At 39.3% G+C, this 16,420-nt stretch overlaps 1 protein-coding gene across 7 annotated transcripts in view; it reads right to left on the bottom strand.

Moving 5' to 3' along the window:
- The window catches only part of NOL4 (nucleolar protein 4), a 201,319-nt gene that overhangs the window by 142,218 nt on the left and 42,681 nt on the right, over nucleotides 1-16,420 (bottom strand). For all 7 annotated transcript variants that reach the window (XM_074899009.1, XM_074899011.1, XM_074899012.1 and 4 more), the window contains exons 3-5: nucleotides 13,333-13,444; nucleotides 12,707-12,819; nucleotides 8,600-8,732 (exon numbers count right to left, since the gene is read on the bottom strand). In XM_074899009.1, coding sequence (XP_074755110.1) covers nucleotides 8,600-8,732; nucleotides 12,707-12,819; nucleotides 13,333-13,444 — 358 coding nt within the window. The remainder of the gene's footprint in view (nucleotides 1-8,599; nucleotides 8,733-12,706; nucleotides 12,820-13,332; nucleotides 13,445-16,420) is intronic.

Here is a 16,420-nt window from a genome sequence, read left to right as displayed (position 1 = left end):
AGCTGACTTCTCCATTCATGTCACAAGAAAGCAGGCTTGTAAAATGTCTGAAATGAAACTGAAGCACTGAGGAAGAACTTAAGATATAAAGATGCAACTATCCCCATAACCAGGGATTTCTGCAGTAAAACTGATCTCAGGGCAATATTTCTGCTGGAAAACCACATTCCAGATGCAAGACTAGCACAGTAATGGGTTGTTACTTGACGGAAATGGAGAAAAGCTTGGAGCTGACCTAAGGCACCAATTTATCTTCATTTCTGTGCACCTAAGTCTGAAAATTGTTATATGTTTATATATTATATAAATTTGGATTCTTCCTTTATGTCAGCTCTTGTCTGAATTTCTGTTAATGCCAACCCTTACAACTGAGGTTCTGGATTGGTTTCTCAGCATAACACACAGTACAGCCCACAAAGGCAAATAAATAGGTATGCTCCTTCCCATCTTTTTGCACGGTGTGTTTGAGTAGCCACTAAAGTCTGTCTGGAAGTGTGCTCCTTCAGCAACCAGCACTGGTTAGTGCCCATCGAGCATGCAGCAGTGGAGAGACTGCCTGAGCCTCACACATCTCCCAGCAAGCTGTTAAACAGTCACCAAGTGCTAAATAAACTTGTAAAAGAGCTGGGCTACATTTTAATCTGTGTTGATGCTAAATGTAACCGCTCTGCTATCTTTCTGTCTCCAGTCAACCTGCAACCATCACTTCTATCTTTCTCAGAATAACCAGGCTATCAGCATTCACAAATACTTGGAGGACACCACTGGAGTTGAGCCTATTCTGAAACTTTCAGAATGATTATATAATTTCTTCCATTCTGTTATTAAGACATGCTAGAGGTAGCATGTCAGTTTGACTCACAACAATATGGTTACTATTTGGCAATACTAAATCAATTATTTGAAAACACTGCTTCACAGATCTCAGAAAAACATATATTACCACTTCTTATGTGTTAAATATCATAAAACACTATAGTGCTGAAAAAGTACTACTCTCTTTGTAATCAAAATATTTTTATTTGGTTAAAAAATCACTACTAATTTTAAATGTTTAGCATTACAAATAAATCAAACAAGAAACACTTCAAAGAATTTTCCAGTAAAAAATATATCTTTCACAAGATAGTCCAATGTCTCCAGGGAATTTCCTGTTAAAAAAAATTAATTAATAGCTTCCTTAATTAAAATATAACACAGTAAAGAATTAATGGCTAGATTTCATTTTCTTTAAAGCACATTGTTTTACATTCCTTTTACTGAAATAAAAATGCTCTATTATATTATTCTATATTAAACATAATAAGAAAAAAGAAAAAAGAGACAATGCCTAGCATGCATTTTAACAGTAGTTATGAAAAAAACCTCTACCTATACTGTAAGGAAATAGATCAAATTAAATCACATGATCTGTGCACACAGACCCTGCTGAAGAGGATAATCTGGGTAAAGTGTCTGTCCTGCAAAGCAAAACTAAAACCCTATACCAGAATGCCCCTCCTTAATTTTGATGTTACAGAGAAATGGGAGGAAAAAGCCTGAAGGATGCTAAGATAAAGAACAAAGAAAAACAACCAAACCCAAACCTATTCTTTCAGAAATCCTGCTAAGCTTAGTTACAAGGGCTTGCACACTACAATCAAAAGCAAATTGGTTCCCTTCAGTACCTGCATAAGGAGGAGATAGCTTGGTTGGTTAAGTATTATTACCAAAGTGAAATATCTGTTGATAGAGGACCTGTACAACACTGATGCAACCCACAGACCTGTTTTAAAGATGCAAAAGGCTACAGGTCTGTGGCTAGCCTTTTACACAGGGGTAGGCTTCACTTACCACTAGATTGCTGATGTGAAAAAGAATGGCTGTGAACAGAGTGAATGGCCTACAAGCATTTTAGCATTACTTGTGAAAAGATAATTCTAATTTCTCAGCTATTATTGGCTGCAAGTATTCCCTGATGTAATTATGGAGTAATAGCTGAGAACTTGATTGTAACCAACAGTTAGTAGTTTGTTGCTAACAAGGCAAACATGACAAACAATTTTGAGGCAATTATTGTCATTACAAGCCACACTCAATTGTTCAAGGCAAGCATAATAGAAAGTGACAGTTGTGCAGCTGGGAGGGTGGTGCGAGAAACGGGATTGTTCTCTGGTTGCAACAGACCAGTCAGGCTCTAGCAGAGACTCTGCTCAATGCATAATTCATGTTTAATAATATTTTAGTCTCTAAAGCAAATTACAGTATAAGATAAAAAACAAACAAAGTCTTATCAAAAATAAAAAGAACTCAAGTTATTAAAAAATGAGAGAAGACACACCAAAGTAAAACGGAGCAGGGGGGAGACATTCAGCACAGTCAACTCACAAGATGCTTGCAACTAGCAAATGAAAATACAGTAACTCTATATATTAAAAGAGTCAGTTGTAAAAGTAATCTATTTGCTACACTTCAGTGAGAACAGTTCTCATGTCCAAATCCTGGTTTGAGACCCTGGTCTGATTAGGCAGGTCCACTGAGTCCGTGAAGTTCTGGAATTTCCTTCCATTAAACTGGAGGAAGGAAGGAGTGTTCTCCATGGAAAGACACTGAGGCTTAATTCTTACTAAATTTGAGTTGTATAGAGAGTCAAAGGAAGATTTTAATTTATTGTACAATGGAAGTGCCTCATGTATCAGCTTAGTATTCTGCTGACAATGCACATACCAGCTGCCTTGTCAGCAGCCAGTACATTAAAATATGTGATTTGCTCAAAATCCCACCCAGCTCTCCTTAATGATGGTAAGGACTGAAAGTTTCTAATGCAGCTGCACCAACATTTCAAGCTCTTGCCCTGGCTCAGTACAATGCATTATCACTGACATCATAACACTGTTCAAGTGTCATTACAGTGTCACCCACAGTGCCTTTTGCACTGATAAGGTATCATCTCTAAAGAAACCATTAAAATGCCACATTTCCACAACTCTCTGGCTTTCTGTTATTGTTTCACCATTTTCTTCCTCTTTCTGAAATGTATTGGTTTATGCAAATCATATTACAGCAAAGCAAATCTGATGGGCCAAATCACCCCAGGTGTAGCTCCACTGAAGCAAAATAATACTAGTACTATATGCCAGGTTCCCAGGTCCACTTTAACTCTGCTTAGCTAAAGATTATACTGTTTTTCTCAGATAAAGCAATATATTATAACTAACCCCCTGTCTAAAGAAACCTTTGTGATTTTGACACATGTAAGATAATGGTTTAGTGCAGTCCATAGACTTACTCCGTAACATGCGCATGTGACTGTGCTGTCTTTTGCTTTATTCAGTAATGAAGCTGGTGCTTGCAAAAAGTGGCAGATTGACAGCTGCAGAGACAGGAGACCTTTGCTTATCCTCAGAACAGATTGCTGGGCAGCCAAAGCAGAGACCTTCCTCATTCTCTCTTGCCAGTTTGTCTCAGCCCTCATCTTTGGGACGCGGTTGTTGCCCTCATTCAGCCTGTGCTGCCTCTGCTCTTATCTCCCAGAATAGGGGAAATCTAAAATCTTTCCATACAGGTGGTCTTTCCCCTTCAGGGAAATTACAGCAAGATCACAAAATACTATGCATAAGGTGCTGTATTGCTAGCATTAGTTGGATGTTACTATACTCTTCTCTCCTTTTCCACTGCCATGAGACAGACAGGTATCTTAGATCTCTTTCAAAAGACCAGTATTTATTGTTTCATCCTTAGTCTGAAGAAGTGAGATTATTGCCCAAAATGTTGTAAGTTTCACTGGCTCAAGCAAGACTGGAAGGTCTGAATATATCACAAAATTCAGCTCTCTGGGCCTCAGCTCAGATGTAATTTTAAATGGTCTGCCATTTCACCAATGGTTTGGACTCAGTTTAGAGTGAACAAATCAATTCCAAGCACAGGTACAGCAAACTCTGCACCCTTGCACAGATACACGGTTTTGACAACTTAATTAGCTGATGTTACTTGTTTCAGGTGAAGGCGTTAAGTAAAGATTATAGCTTTGATGCAGAAAACAGGTAAACAGGTATTTAGATGACTGACTCCAATACTTGTATCTACCACAAACACAGAATGAATGAAGGAGATAGTCAATGTGAACAATCGCATCTCCTACATTCATACTGTGGAAAGCCTGGCAACTTGAACATGCGGGGAAAGAGAACTGGCACCATTCAAATGACCACAAACTACTTGAAAGCATAGTTCTCCGTTACATTTCAGTATTATTGCTCAATTTTCTATAAATTGAAAAAAGTACAACCAGGAAAAACTCATTAGTAACCTCCACATGTAAGATGATAGCACAACCCCTGTCAAAGGTTGAATCATGACATATTTTGTCATACCTAGCTGCTGTAAGCACAGTCTCCATACAGTGCCTGTGAGGAGAAGTTCTATATAAATATGTATAGACATGTAACTACCATTTTCTAAAAACTACACAGGTCCTCCACCCAAATCCAGGCAAAGCACTGATATGTTTTGGTGTACCTCAGTACAGTGAGAAGTACTGAAAATAAACAAATTCTGCATCTATCACTGGGTTACAGTCAGTCTCATCCCTGGTTTTTATTTGATAGCTCACATAGTGAAAACCAAAAAAAATTCAACAGAAAATTTATACCTAACTCATGTTATTTCTAGACTTGTTCAGGTTCTTAATTTCCTCTGATCAGAGCACCCCTCTACACCTCTCATGTCTTGGTAACTAATGAATCACCACACCAAGGGAGCAAACACACTCAGCTGTTCTGCATGGGGCTCCAGCTAAAAGGCAAAGGTAACAAGAGTCCTGTATTCCTTCATGGTAGCAGCTCTTGTTGCCCCTCTGACAGACCTATCTTGAGGTCAGTTTTCAATACAAAACCCATTTTTGTACAGGTTGAAGCAAAAAGAAAACCTCAGTTTTGCAAACCCTGTCTGCTGTCTGTGGTCTGAGACAAGGACAAAAGGGTTTGTTCCAGCAACATCAGAGTCCCTAGGGCATTATTAGGAGAAAGGAGAACTAAAGACAGCTCTCATGTGGGACCTTTGCCCACGGGTGAGTGGTCCGCGGGGCTCGCTCGAAAGAACCAGCTTAGGACAAGGGAGCTGTAGTATGTATAAGGAAGCAAGACAATAGGGACCAGGAAGGGGAGAGGGTGCGAAGGAGAAAGGAAACACACCAGCAATTTGCAGCCCTATTATGCAGCTGGCTGCTAGGGAGAGCAGCTCTGAGGCACTAGTAACCAGATAGCCCTACCCCATTCCCAGCTGGGAATGAACCGATTGCAAATTAAAGCTGCTTTCCTTTTCTAACTCCCCAGGGAAGAGCAGCAGCTCTTTTCCAACTCCTCCCCCATCGTTGCAGCAGCCCTGCAGGTGCTCAGGATGCTATTTTCAGTCATTCACCAGCAGGTGTGACTCAAGGCCCTGTTATTTAAAAGCGTACAAAGGCTAATTTAAAGTGGGAACTGTCCTTTGTAGTATTGTGGCAACTTCAGTACTATGGATACAACTCTCCCCACTTTTCATTTCTTCCTCAATTCCCTGTTCTCTTTCACCCTAATATGCCTTATATACAAGGAATCATACGAAGCCTCAGTACATCTGCAGAGCCCAGGAGTTTTGTGTAGTACCAGCACCCATCTACTGCAAGCAAACACACACCTTCCCTCTATGTGCCCTCCTCAGCATTTTTCCTACCTATCATGACATTTCTGGGTGCAGTAGTCTATTGCTTTCAGCTGATACTGTGGGTTGCTCTCATACTTGCCTTTATTCTATTTAGGTTCAAATAACCCCACCATGAGAAACAGAACACAGAACCCTAGACTGGAAGATATTGAGAAACCTCAGGTCAAATTTTCTAGTGTGAGCTCTGAATGGGAGTCCCAAAACCAAATGCCTGCCTAAATACAATGCAGGTATAGACCCAAGAGAAAAGGATATGAAACCATCTTACTCCTTTTAAGCAGCATTCCACTGTGCTCTGATAAACTCCATCTATTCCTCAGTGGCGTGGCCCAGCTCACTATTACATTACTCTAGGGTACATGGACTCTGTTTATATCCTAGTACCACATCAGTTGAGATCCATGGACAAAAAACAACAGACATCCCAAAATATTCTCATGGCGCCTCACATGGAAAGCCAGGTAAGCAAAATGATAGAACACTTCACCTTTAGGTACACTGGAGCTGTCACTAATCCACCCCAGGCAGCAGTTTTCCTAATGATTGCCATTAGCATATCATTCTCCCAGTGAAGACATGCTTGGGGCAGCAGAAGACCTGTGCTGTCCCACTCCACCACAGACACCTTTCCCAACCGTGTGTGCACAGGCAACCTTATGCAGCAGTAAGATTTCACCTGCCGGAATGCAGCAAAGACATTTCAGATGAGCCAAATGCCAAGTGTCTTTATCTGTAGACTGAATGTAATGGCTGACATAACTCTCATGGACACATCAAATGTTTGAGGGAAAGGGGCAGGAATCACTTTAGACAGACAAATTCATGCATTGGTGATGATTTTTTTGGGGGGTGTGCTATAATTATTAAATTTGTAAAATTTTACAGTGAAGGATGTGACAGCAAAAGGGATTGTACTGCTAAAATCATTGAAAGTTCCCTTTTCTCTTCCCTCCTTCCTGTTCCAGCTTCCATCTCTCTATCACTGTGTGCATTATTTTCTCCCAGTCTTCTTTTTTCCTGCTCTCTCCTATCAGTCTTCTTTCTCTCCTGCTTCTCTAATGTCTTTCAGTTCTCCCTCAGCCTCTTCTCCCATATCTGAAAAGCAGTGTTGCTATAACTAGCCACACTCAAGTTCGCTACCTGACAACAACTAGCACAGGAAAACCGTGAAGCAGGAAGAGCTTCTATTTCAAACCTCTCTATCAGCAGATGCTTTAGCCAGAAGATGCAGCAAAAAATAGGATTGCCTTAGGAAGGTGAGCAAGTACCATCTGGAAGGAAGGGAAGGAAAGATGAGAGACTTAAAGCAATTCTGTAAGATCACACTACCTGCAGTTCAAAGACCACTGCATTTATTTCCCATACATTTAAATAGCAAGTGACAGATTTGCAGCATTTTATCATTCATACTTAAGTTCTAATATGATTAGATGTGGCACATGAATCTGGTTATGGCAGGTATTAAGACATGTAGGACAGGCATTTCTTCATAGTTTACTGTCTGAGCTATAGTTTTTATTTCAGACATATACATGTACACAATTACTATTAAGAAACACTCTATATATGAAACAGATTGAGTATATAGGTAAGCAAAAACCTCTAAAGCACAGTTTGGCACTGAAAGCTAGATACATAAAAATGGCACCTTCTAAAGTATCCCTGAAAATTCTAATTTAGCAATATTATTATAATATCCCTGAAAAGTCAAACTTCAGCAGGAAAGTGAACTGGCTTTCTCTACATCTTGTGCATCAGAACTGCTATTTTAGTGAACATACATAGAAATTAAGTCAAAAGTTGCACAAATTTTGTGATAGCTTGACGATGCTGAGAAAAAAAGGCAGCTGTGGTTGGAAACTGGCCTATCAAATCACCACAGACATCCTTCTTTATTTGTCTGGAGAGCAACACAGCAGAAGGTTCTACCCATCGCCAGATCCTATCAGCCACCTTGCAACACACCCATTCTCACCTAAATAGCTTACCAGCTAGCAATTGACCATGATGCATAAAGTGGAAAGAATCCAGTTTAACTGTCAAATCCCATATATTTAGTGTTCAGGAGAAACATAAGAAGCATTTCTGAACTGGCACACATGACCAGGAAATTACAGAGTAACAAGTACAGAATATCAATGTGTTGTTCCTAATAGCAATAGACCTGCATTTTGGGTGTTGTACATTCACATGTCACTCATTAGCCACTCTCACAGTCCGTAGTGGACGGGCTCTTTGTGAGAGGAGCCAAGGAGAAAGTTCATTCCAAACCAGGCCCATCTAACTTGTTTTGTAACAAGTGCTAAAATCAAAATGTACACATCTATGCATCTTCTATGCAAAGTAAAACTTCCATCTCTTTCACCAACAGATTAGCATTGTGTTGTAACTAATCTAGAAATAATTAACATTCAAATTTACAATGGACTCATTCTGATCTCTCTTCTTTTATCTCTATTTCCCTATCAGAGTTTGTCTTCTTCATCCTTTCTTCTGAATATCACATCCCAATTCCTACCTCTTAAATAACCATGCTGATGTCACACCCTTCTCCCTCATCTCAACCAATAAAAACTACTTTCTAAGCCTTCTGGGTTACCTCAGAAAGGTTTGAATTTCATTTCATTTCCTTTTATGCCTGTGTATGATCACACTACACACATAAAAATAGAAAAATAATAATACTTAACATATAGTGGTCTAAGCACTCACCTGTTGCCTAAGCAACAAATAAATTAACCTGCAAAAAAACCTAACTTCATCCTCTTCATGCTGAGATATAGGGAACATACATATATTTCAAATTACCTAATGAAACACACTATGAAGAAAAGAACACAGCAGGTACTAAATGAAGGCACAGAATGGGAAAAAGACAACGCAATACCACATTTTCTGTACGAAACGAGAGCCTTACCATCCTGCTGGCCCTGAAGGTTCTGAGGACTTTGCATTCTCTCTTCCAGATTTGAGCTGAGGTCAGAGTTCACAGCTGACATCCTAGTCGAGTCACTCATATCAAACTCATCACTTTCTATAGAGCTTTCATCCTGCAAATGGAAAGTTTCAGAGACGTGTCAGAAATCATTATATGCTGCTGTTCACATTCTATGTGCAGTTCACTCATTCCTGTTTGTTTCAGTCACACCTGGCATGGAGTGTAATCGTGCTGAATCTTTGTGTATATAAACAAACAAGCAGAGCACATAAAGAAGATCAAGGAAAATACAGCATTTATGTGATATGATAATCTGAGAAATGCCATTTGTTCAACTGTGAGGATACTCCATTACTACACGCTCATAACTGTTTCCACAATATTTAGCAAAAGAGGCCTAGTAACTAGAGACCCAGCACCAAGCCCTTGTTATTCAAATCTGGTTGAGGAGAGCTCTCCACATTCCCTGCCTGAATCTTCTACCTTTTGCAAGTGAGGTCGGTAACCCCAAGACAACCACTCACAGTAAGATACTTCCAAATGGCAACTTGACCTAATAAGAATCAATTTCTTAGTCAAATTCAAGTCAAATTCCCTTGACATGATGTCACCCTTGCACTGCTACTGTGTTTAAAGAAGCATCTGTGAAAATTATAAAGCTTATAAAAGTTCTGAGCGTGTTCAAATGACAGTCAATGGCAAACCAAAGTAATATAATCACATGAGAATCACTTCAAATTTATTCTACCTTATATACCTTTAATATGATTTATCCATCAAGTCTAGCTACAGAGCATCTACCAGGGAAGATAGCAGAGAGCAAAAAGTAAAAGTCCCAATCAAATATTTTGTCCCCATTTACAAAAGCAAAATCATTTTGCACATAGACCACCAAATGTTCACATAAATGTTTAACTTCGCTTGTTTCAGTCCCACTGAAGTTCATGCATCCCATCATTAACAAAAATTAACCATCCACAAGCCTTGCTCTGCAAGCTGCTGAGGCAACATGCAAATCTAAGGTGATATATTTTTAGTCTCAACTTTTCTGAGATAATTACTTCTGTTATGAAGAAAAGCATTTTAAAGAACATAGAGAAAATTATGGCAAATAATTTTGTAACTCCTGAAGATCAGTTTAAAATACTTTTTCAATCTTTTTTTTTTTTTTTAAACAAAAACAGAACTGACAGGATTCTATTTTTCTGGGTTGCTCACCAGAACTGACCTAGAAAAACAGCAATCTTTAGAATACGATTTACTCTGTACTTGTTGTGAACTGGTTTCTACAGATACTAACATAGCTGCTTTCTTCTTTCTGAGTGCTTGGCCCTTGAACCAATTCCTCTCCCAGATCTCAGTGATGTTTCCAGCTTGCATGGGCATTTCTGTCATTTTCGGAAGGCAAGTTCCCTGCAGTCACTTGTTGAACCAGGATGAAATAGAGCCAAATGCCATTCAGGAGTGAGAGTGGGACAACACACAACATGATGCTGTTCTGCACCATCAGACCAGAACAATGACAAATAATGCAACAAGCATACCTTGCTCTCAGAGTTTTGTAAAAAACTAAATGGAAGAGTGAGGGCTTCTCTAGTGGGCACCTGTCTTGCCCAGATAAGGCAGGAGCACCCCAGTTACAGCAGCAGCAAATACCCAAGCACTGCCCTCACGGTGATGCCCGCTAGCCTCCTGCCCCAGACAGACGGGGCCCAGGCACATGCCAAGCTGGTTCTGAGGTTTAGGGAAAACGCACACTGCATGTTCGAAGAGCAAGATCAGAACACAAACTCCCCCAGACCTTCTGGAAGGCTGTGTCTCTGTTAAGACGCAGTGGTATTTCTCATTGAATACTTCAGGAACCAGCAAGCAGCAGCTTACATTTTCCAATTCTGAGGTTAGACAACCTGTGTGGGCTCCTAGAAAGGGTGCTCTGGTTATCCAATGCTTGCATAGGTATAAAACAACACACGTGGGCAGCCTGTGTTTGCCTGCAGCACTCTGAGGAATATCTCCACCTCACTCCCCAAACTGTGTAAACATTCATCTGAATCTGTGTGGACACACAGACATGGGGAGAGGAGCAGGGAGCCACTGGCATCTTTGTACTGGTTGCAGCACAGCTGTAAATTCCCACAGTGATGAGTTCTCCTTTTAGATGAAGCTTGTTTCCCTTTCATCGATGACCTCAGCTTAAAAATGATGAATTGAAGATGAGAGAATTAGGAGGCTTTCAGTCACTGTGCTAGCTAGTTGTGGGATCCAAGTTTACTCCTGTCTCAATTCCACCCCCTCCACAAGAATACAGATATGATTGATGAAACCTTGGAAACAGCCTTCCTACAACCCAAGCATGTTTTTAAGTGCATGAAATAGTTTGAATGTATGCACCAGAAATCTTCCTGCTTTGTACTACAACATTTTCACTGTCATTTTGTTCTCAGTGCAACAAATGTACAGCCCAGAAAAAAAAAGAAATTCTTAGCAAAACTCTGCTTTGAGAAAAAGACATAAAGATCATCTTGAGAACTTTCCTTGTGCCCACTCTGCCCTGGCAAAAATATTTTTACTGTAACATACAAAAAATTACTTTCTCTTCATAAACCCAGTGCTGCAGACATTTCATACACAGTAACATTAGAGCTGCAAAACTGAGCTGGGCAGGGAGATACCAAGCAATGGTGCTTCCTGTTGTCACTGGTTCACCTAGATGAAAAACTGGTTTAACAAAAATTTCAGTCATCAGACCAGAAGGACTACACCAAAACGTTCAGGCACTGTGGCAGGTGGCCCTGTTCTAGCATGAGTGCTTGACCCTGTTGTGGGAGGAGTAATTCTCAAAGGGAAGAAGTGGAAAAACCACTAAGGCTACTGCAGGGATAAAGCCTCTTCTCTCTTGTTACTTGAAATCCTGCTGCCAGATGCCTGAAAAGGGGCAGCATGCAGAGGGGAGGCTCAGTAGGAGGTAAAGATGACCAGACTGTATTTGTGCACAAAGAACTCTTGAGTCACGAATCTCTCCCCACACCCTCCACAATTAAAAAAAAAAAAAAAAAAAAAAAAGGAAAAAGTGAAACAAAGATCTTGATATTTCTAGAAGAGTGATAAAATCCCCGTTCTATGGGGTGTTGAATAATTCATAAATCTCCACCAATAGCCCATATCTACTTATTATGAAACGAAATCTGGCTAACTTCACAGAAGTCAGGAGGCAGTCAGGGTCTTTAACATAATCCAGCTGCTAGGGTTGTTTTTGAAGGTTTTCTGTATTAAAAAATATCTTGTAGTCAGGCAGAAGGACGCAGCATGCAGGACTGCTTTTTGGCTGGCACATAGCTGGGCTTTAACTATTTGGCAGCTCAAATGGTAAATGAACACATTTCTAGAAAAATTAGTTTATTACAAATAATTTGGTAGGTGCCATCAAGTTGATGAAGCACTTCCTAAGATTTGGAAAAACTCTGAATAAATAACAGAAAGAAAATAATTTTTGAGAAGAAAAAAATACAATTCAACTTCAGTTCTCTCTGAAGAAGCTTGATTCTCAGGCTATTTCTCTTCCCTTTTTTTTCCTGTTTTTTTATTCAAAGTTTCGAACCCCTACTCTTATTGATCAAGCTTTTTTGCCTTAAACATTTCAAATGATGTTGCCAGGGCTTCCATCTATTACTACAATGTGTTGCATCCTGGCTCCTAACCTTGAGAACACCATGTCATTTATTTCAGCTGTTGATGGTATTGTTTTCTAGCAGTAGACAATGAAACTGAATGCTGAACACAGCACTAAGTCCTGGGTGAACACGCTGCCCCCATTACCCCTTCTGCTGGTCCAGACAGTAAAAGCGCACCTTCAGGTAATTTGAAGCACTACAGTATATTACCCCCAGCCATGGAAGGGTGGTAAGCCATGACATTTTCTCTCAACCTGATTACTTGCAAACAGCTTTGGTTTTGTTTCAGACTATTTTAGCAATGAAATTAGGAAGATGGGATCAACAGTCATTTTCAGTTCAGTTTCCTGGCTACCGCCAAGACAAATCCCAAAGAACACAGGAGAAGAGGAAAACAAAAGATTTCAGGTTTTACCTCATCTTGCTGTGAATTCAGTAGCTGTAGCTTCATGTGTTTCATATAAGCCATAGTAATTGGCATGTTGTAATCAATCATACTGGTCACCAAAGTTGGAGGTTTTCCATTATCTGCAATAAAAATACTTATTATGCATTATATGTTAATTGTGGAGGCTACTTCAGCCTACTCTGCAGTCAAAGTCAGACAGTTATGTCATTTAGTTCTAACTTTGGTATTTTCAATCACTTGTAGGCTGTACAGATGGAAGTCTCCCAAAGAAAAATGAAAATCAAGTTCAAACCCTGAGAAGTGATTAAGTTCTTCTACCCTAAATGACTACAAGCACATGCATCCTATCTATTCCTTATGTTTAAGCCCCCATATAAACATTTCCATAGCAAAATAAATTATTTCCTTCAGATAAAATAATCTTTCTATTGAGGGTGTGTGTAGTATTATACTCCATCCTTAAGTGAAAGCAGAAAATTCACTACCTTCCAGCTTAAGTAAATGAGACGATCTGACTTGTTGAACTGTTCCAGTCTACCAAATTTTTATGAACCCTCACTTAAGCTGGGAAAATATAAATGGCTATTAGGAATAAAATTACTTTACATCCCACTATTTGACACTAAAACTACCTTTATGATCTGCTCCATCTGGGTTTAAATGCATTCTTTTCTGGCACTCTGAGCAGCTCATTAGAAATCGTGTCACCGCTTCTCTCGGTAGGAAGGCATAGGTCTCTGAAATCTGAAATGAGTAACAAAATATAGGTGTTATTTTATAAGCTGATTGAACATGATTTAACAGAACTGATCATTACATTTCCAAATAAGGCGTATTATCTTATAATGCCAGGAAGCACAATGAAAGCATGCTCTGCATACTATGTAGGATTTCAAGAAACATCTATCCAATTTGTGTACTTATCATCTAATGGCTAATAACAGTTGATACTGAACAAAATTTCACTTACATCAAAAGGGGGGTTGTCTTCTGTTTACAGTTTTTTTCAAATTCCTTTCAGTAAAAAGATTCATACATAACAGGCATCCCACTGAGGGATTTAAAAAAAAAGGTTTAAAAAAAAAAAAGTGGAAAAGCAACCTTTTTCTTATAACCAATACCTAAAAAAGAAAGTACCTGGCTTATGTGCTCTGTTTTTCTTGTAGCAATTAGTAGATTAGATATAGGACTCCATGTATTAGCAGCAATGACAGTCTCCTTACTATTTTAACTTTCAATGTTTCGTGAAAATATTGTTGGAAAGCTTATGATTTAATACTATGGAGTAAATATGTTATTTTCACTAATAGTTATAGAATTTGTGAATCGCTTAATTTTAAAGACTCTGCTTTATCTGGACATACCTTGAAACAACAGACTTTGGTTGTTTTCTTATTTCAACATTATCATTCTTTCCAACCACACACTCACAAGCAGGCATCAGAGGGATTTTTGTTTTGTTTTTTGAAAGGGGAGAGGAAGAAGCAGTTATTGCTGTTTTTAAAAATTGCATTCCCCCCACTCTCAAGGATGCATATATCTTTATAGACATTTTGCCTTGCTGAAAAGGACCTGGAGGTTGATGCCAAGCTGAAAATGAGCCAACAGCACAGTCTCTGATCACAGATAAAGCACATCTCATACTGACTACATTAAGTGTATGGCCAGCAGATAAGAAAAGTTATTATTCCTCTCTATTCAGTGATGGTAAGACAGCAGCTGAAATAATGTGCCCAGGTTGTCCCTCCACAGTTCAAGAAAGCTGAGAAGCAGGAGAGGGCTCTGCGGCAGGCCACCACGGCAGGTGGAACCTAAAGAAAACCCTGAAGGAAATGTTGAGTGAGCTGGATTTGTTTTATGTAGGTTATGAGGCAGAGATAGATCTAATTGCAGCCCACCACTGCCTGAAGGGGAGGTAAAAAACTGTGGAGAGAAACTCTTCAGAGGGTATAACCAGGGACAACAGCCACCAACTGCAGCTGAGGACATTCAAATGACATCAGCAGAAAATTCTTCACTAATAGGCCAATGCACTGGAGCAGCTTTATCAGATGAGTGGAAGAATTTCCAAACTTGCATGTTTTCAAGATGTTACAAGGCAAAGTCATGGCTTTTCTGTGATTCATTTGAACAGTGCAGGTGTTGTAAGGAAACTCTAGCCTTTCTTTCCCCAAACAAGGTGGTTGTTTTGCAGTGGAGATAATCCTTAAAGAAAGACAAAGTCCCAGCAAGAGAAAGTCAACTAATATCTGCTTTTATTCCCTTATTGTAAAACCTACAGTAGGATTTGATTTCCTATCAAGCACTACGTTGATGCATGTCTCTGTAGGAAGTGCAGAAGGATGGAGGTGGGGTGTATGAAAGTGTGGATACAGAAAGGACAAGGTAACTTTCTTTAACTGAATGTAAATGGGATTACATATTGTGCAGATCACTCATGCTCCTCACAAGGGTCCTAAGAGGAGGAGGAATGGCCAGTTTTAACTCTCTAACACTCTTCTCCTTGGCTTGTCACCTACTTAACCTGTGTTGAAACTTACGTTTCCTAAAACTCCATGGACCAAATTTATCAGTGACAGTGTTTTGGAAAACAGGTGGAGTTTAAATTAGTGTTTGTTGATGAGACATGAGTCATGGAAATACATGGAAATGATGCATCGTAAAATAAGAACACAAATTATACCATTCCGTTTATGGTATTGTTGTTTAGGTTGTTTATTGTTGTTTTCTTACATAACAGAAATCTTACTGTGGAGGAGAAGGGGATTAGTATAAAAGCAAAATTTGTTCTGTGATAATAATTGGCAAAGACTTTCTCTGGGCCTGAAACAATTTATCTGAAAATGAAGTCACTAAATTAAGCCACTTTTGAATGGGAGATCCTACCAAAAAAAATGTTTTCAGATTATTTTTCCTGGGATTTGTACCACAGAACAGATGCTTATTTACCTTTCTAAATATGAAAACATTGGTTATACTCATGCTTTATGGAATCTAAAAAAAGAACTTAAAACAAGCTAGAATTTAGCATTAACAAAATTGGTAAGTGCGCATACGCAGCAACCTTTCTCTCATAACATTTAACACATTTAGCACTGTATTGAAATTAATGGAGCTTACCCATGGATTCATTAGTTGCCTGCATTTGATAGGAATGCTCCATTTATTCTAATCAAGCATCTCTGTCAAAATTCCAGTTCTGCTTAAACAAGATGAAAATCCTCCATGGAAAGCAAGTGAGCTAAGGCCCAGATTTGACAGGTATGCTCCACTGACTATAAGGGAACCGGGTTTTATAACTAAATTTGTCCACATAGCAGATGCTTGTGTCTCCATCCTCCCACTGCAACACAGTTTTAAGGATGCCCTTCCCTAAATAACAGCAGATTTCACCAACTTCCTCCCCTGTTTACTTTGTAATTTGAATCAATCACTTACATTCCAAGACTTCAGCTTGTATAAACCAGCATAACATAATAGGTATTACATTAAAAGAGATACATAGAGGACAAAATCCACAGCGTTCTTTGTTCTTCTGCTTGAATATACACAAAAAGCTCTTTTCAGTTTTCAATGTCAAAAAGCTTACAAGAAAAAACCCCAAGCCTCACATCCCCAACAGTGCAGAGTCCTGTTTGCCTTTCTCATTAAAGAAGGGCACATCTACTTTATAAGATGCAGATAGCCGCCTGCTAGCTCTGGCCATGCTCCGAACCAGCT

The sequence above is a fragment of the Athene noctua genome, chromosome 2 (assembly GCF_965140245.1).
Source record: "Athene noctua chromosome 2, bAthNoc1.hap1.1, whole genome shotgun sequence".
Lineage (NCBI taxonomy): Eukaryota > Metazoa > Chordata > Aves > Strigiformes > Strigidae > Athene > Athene noctua.
Note: the sequence above shows the minus strand (reverse complement) of the source record. Positions and strands in the feature narration are given on the sequence as shown.